The 4,685-nt window shown below is 49.2% G+C and overlaps 1 protein-coding gene across 1 annotated transcript; it reads left to right on the forward strand.

Annotated features, from left to right (window-relative positions):
• The first annotated feature begins 543 nt into the window (after positions 1-543).
• LOC148030499 (uncharacterized) lies at positions 544-4,313 on the forward strand. The gene is made up of 4 exons (XM_087686840.1): positions 544-581; positions 756-1,329; positions 1,606-1,773; positions 1,876-4,313. Exons 2-4 carry the CDS (start codon positions 760-762, stop codon positions 4,192-4,194), a joined length of 3,057 nt encoding a protein of 1,018 aa, XP_087542966.1. The 5' UTR covers positions 544-581; positions 756-759; the 3' UTR covers positions 4,195-4,313.
• The last annotated feature ends 372 nt before the right edge of the window (positions 4,314-4,685 follow it).

A 4,685-nucleotide genomic window follows, 5' to 3' on the forward strand; every position in this document is an offset into this window, starting at 1 on the left:
GGGTCACGGAAGATCGGGTGATGTACGCTCCCCTTTCCCGTACAACAAAAGTACTGGTAAAATAGACGGCAATGTCGAATATCTAGACAGGCCTAAAATATAGTTGTGTGTCTTATTGTGATTAGTATTTAGTGGGCATAGTCAAATGCATCCTAGCGTCTCTTATCCTTAAATATTGACGCACTAAGGTGTGGCCCCACGGTCCACTAATCCCACTAAAATCCACACTCAACTATAGCTTGCTACAAAGTTCACTTTTAAATGACGGGACGGATTCATGGACGGATTCATGGACGACTTCACCGATATTGCTAACGATGCTGTCAGGATGACAACTGACGATCGTGTTACTGTAGTCTGTACGTGGATCCAGTGGATGTGGGAGATGTGTTCGCCACCTTTCGAGAGATGGTAGGCCAGCTTTTTATCTGAATGCTCGGCCTTTAGGAAGGCAATGGACCACACGTGTTGCTCGCGAACATTTTGCCAGGAGCCTTGCTCCCTTATAAAAAGCGGGACTTGGCGGGAGAGGGAAGGTACCAAGGCCTTCAGTGTGTGGCTAGTTGTATATGACTTCATTGGTAAGATTTTTGATCCTTGCTAATCCCCTGACTGGAACCACGTGCTTAGATACTGGCATAATTAAGTAGGATATGGCCAGCTATTAACTAAGTCATGCTACGAAAGATAAGTAATTCGTCACGTCCCTTAAGTACGACCAGCTAATGTCGATGAATTAATTTATTCTGCGACAGGTTAATGAATATGGCACTGCAACGGGAAGGTGCAATTCTATGGAGGTGCAGGCTGCTTGTGGCCTTCAGGACGGGATCGGCATGCTTCATGGCAGGGCTGGTGATGCAGCTGGGCTCGATGCATGCGAGGTGGGTGACGTTCCCGGTGTTCGCCTACGTGATGGCGGTGACGGTGGTGGGCGAGTCGACCTTCGGGAAGGCATTCCAGGACACCCTCGGGGTGGTGGCGGGCACCGTCCAGGGCGTGGGCCTTCCCATGCTCGTCTTGCACTGGCTCATCCCTCCTCGCGACATCTCCTTCGGTGTGGCCGTCGCCTGCATCGCCGCCAGCTCCTTCCTCTTCACCTACGGCCTCGGCCCCGCTCGTCTCAGAAACACTCTCTATGGCGATAACATCCTCGCCAAGCGTGTCGCGCTTGCTCACAGTGCCATCATCTTCGTCAACGCCCTCTCCCAGAAGGAGAACATGGAAGAACTCCTGTTCCCTTTGCGGCTCGCCGGCACCACCATTGTCGGCGCCACCTGTGGCATGATCGCATTGCTTCTGCCCTTTCCACGCTTAGCATCCTTCGAGGTACTGTGTAATACCACTGCCAGTTACGACGCAGACTGATTATGACTGCGAGTTATGACCTAGTTATCACTGCAGTTAGCTGTTATGAATCTCAACCCAACTTACAATTTGTTCTGACTGAAGATTATAATCTAGACTGACGAATCGTACCTGCAATTTCGTATTATGAGTGCCAATTCAACTTAGACTGAGTTGTCCTGCAGATAGTAGAGTACCACTAGTCCGAAGATCTTGTTCTGACCAACTAACTGTTCACATATCTACTGGTTGCTGTAGATTCACAAGGAGACAAAATTGTTTGGTCTGATCACGTCCCAACAGATTCAGGCTACCGTAGGGGCCTTCTGCACGGACTACCCCTATGTCTCATCCGCCATGCATTTTCAGTCGAATTCACTCCGTGAGCTAGGAGCCAAAGTCTGTGATGAAATAAGCTCCAAAGAGGTACAAAATAATAATATTCATTATTGTGGTCGGAATTACGAGATACTGATGATAGACGGTGTTTAACTATTCTCTACTGTCGTATTTGTCACACTTTTGCAGCGCGACATGGGTTGGGAAGCTCGACGTCTCATCTGTGGCGGCTTTTCACCTGGCGCGCAGTCTGCAGTCAAAGCGTTCGTAAGCTCCGTTCGCGACGATCTTATGGGCATGGACTTGGCCATAACATCTGCTGCAACTGCGACTAACTGCAAGCTGCTGAGTCTGACGATACCTGGGAAGCTCAAAGATAAGATTGTGTCTCTTGCTGATTGGGTGTGTCTGGCCCTCGCTGCCAGCGTCGGCAGCCAACAAAGTGGAAAGTCAGCATTATCAATGCATGCGAATCGAGAGGGCCAATCAAAAATCCCCAAGAACTATCCAAACATTCTTATAATAGACGAGGGGAAGGAGGCCTTGACAAGCTTTGACCAAGAGATGGCTCAATTTCTGATCAGCACGACCACACCTGGAATTGCAGGTGAGTCGTTGTCTGTTCATGATGCAATATACTGGAGCAAAGAAGAGCTGGCGATCCATTTCTTTCTCTTTAATATGAGGCATGCTGCGGAGCGGACCATGGACTACCTGCGTCCTGCAGCTGTGGGCGTCGACCACCCTCCGAGAAAGTCCTCCAGTGCAGTTGCTCATACTAGCCAGCTGCAGCTCCATGTGAATAGCTGCACCACAGTCAATAGGGAGGTGCATATGCCTGTAGACGATGATGGCAATCACGATATGCCATCTGCTCGGGCAAATCATGAGGTGCCCCGAACTGCAGTTGCAGGACCTGTTTCTGTACGAGCTAAGGAGTTTCACAAGTACAGCTTCTTGCCAGCATGGGGCTGGAGCTGGAAGTGGAGCTGCATTAGGAGATTAAGCACGTCTTCTCAGAATGTAAGGAAGCTGCTAAAGCCGAACTCTGAACAGCTGCAAACTGCTCTCAAGATGGCTTTGGCGATGGCAGTAGGAGCCTCCCTGGGCTTCTGGTTCGACGAGCCAAAGGGCTACTGGGCGGACATAACCCTGGCCTTGGGCTACATGGGGCCATCGAAGGGAGGCTCGTTCAAGGTGGCAGTACTGCGCTCCTTCGGGACGGTGGCAGGCTCGATATACGGTCTGGTGACAGCGATGGCGACGCAAACTCTGTCGATGACAGCGAGGCTGACAGCGCTGGTGCCGTGGGTGATCTTGACGAGCTTCCTGCGGCAGAGTAAGTTCTTCGGGTACGCGGGGGCTGTGTCGGCCTTCACGGGGGCTGTTGTCATCCTGGCGCGTACGTCAGGCCCGTCGTCGCCATCATCGATATCGATGCCAGGGTATGCTTCGGCCGACAGGGACTTCACAGTGGTCCGCATCGTTGAGGCCTTCCTAGGCATGGCGAGCTTCGTGCTCGTCGAGTTGCTTGTCTTTCCGCGCCGCGCCGCCTCGCTCGTCAAAGCAGACGCCATCGCCGGCCTCGAGAACCTCAAAGCCTTATCCCTCACCATCCTGTCTGCCTTTGCCACATGCGCAGCTGATGCCGAGCCCGTCCCGCAATGCCTTCTCCCAAGCTGCACCGGCTTTCATCAGGATGATGATCATATCCGCAGCTCAGTCCGCAAGCTGAGAGCTACAGCGGATGCCTTTGCAGTCGCCCTCTCCCGCCAGCGTAAACTCGTGAAGGAGGCAACCGACGAGCCCCAGTTCTGGTTCACCCCCTTCCCCTCTCAACTCTTCTTCCGCCTCATTGCTGCTCAGACTCGCCTCCTACAGTACCTCCGCTTCACCATATCTGCTTCTGAAGACATGTTCACCAAGCATGCACCCATCGTGAATAAGAACAATATACAGCACCATCTCCGAGGGTCTCTAGAGAAGGCCATGCAGATCACCATTCAAGACAAGCTGGTCGCTACATTAACCTTCCTCATCCAAGTCTTGTCCCAACCAACCATACAAGAAACTAGCATTTGCACCACCAACGACTCATGCAACAGTGTTGTGAATGTGGACATCCCTATTCCGGCTGCAATCTCACAGGAGAGTCACCTTTCCCACGCCTTCAATCAAGCCCGAACTGTCCTTGCAGAAACTATTTTATCCGGACCTTCACAGCGATTTCCATCAAGCCCACATTACAAACTCCAACAAGAAATTCTTGCCACTGATCAATGCAAATCGTTTCGCAACAAACTTCATGACCAACCTTCACATCACCCATTACTCCTCCCCACTAGTCAAGTCCTTGTCTCCCTTGTTGTGCTTCAATTTGCTCTCCAAGGCATACTGCAGACTACGGAGGAGCTCCAAAGCATTGTTCAAGAACTATTGCAAGAAGAGAACCCTTGGCGGCTTATCAACTTCCATGCGTACTATCATCATGTCATGCCTAAAAAGTAATATGTTGTTAAAATGAAACCCTTTTGCACATTTCAATTTAACTAATCCATAGGGTCAAAGTCACCTCATACATTAAAGTTGAAAGCAAGCTTTTTTATATTTCTCAATCCTTTTTGACAACTTGGTTATTAAGAGTGATCACTAAATTATTTTCACATGGCTGCATTCGCATGCACTCACTCATGGAGTTATATGCTTATTAGAACCCTATGCTATATAAATAAAATAGCATCTTAAAATAATGTCATTTCAAAATGTTGATTTGGTTGGTTAACTAGTGTCCTCAATTTATGCAAAAGGCCCTTTGTTGTTAAATTTCCACATTCTATAGTTAGTAGAAACTAGTAAAATAGCCATAATTGTATTTTCAAGATAACTTACACTTTCTCGCAATCGTATGAATTTACACAAATGTTTAACTTTTTGTGGTCTATATTCCCAAAATTATTTACATCCAGCAAATACTATCAACGGCACAAGCACATTAGCAC

The sequence above is a fragment of the Lygodium microphyllum genome, chromosome 10 (genome assembly GCF_053477565.2).
Source record: "Lygodium microphyllum isolate KBCC chromosome 10, Lygodium_microphyllum_v1.1.10, whole genome shotgun sequence".
NCBI classification, from domain to species: Eukaryota; Viridiplantae; Streptophyta; class Polypodiopsida; order Schizaeales; family Lygodiaceae; genus Lygodium; species Lygodium microphyllum.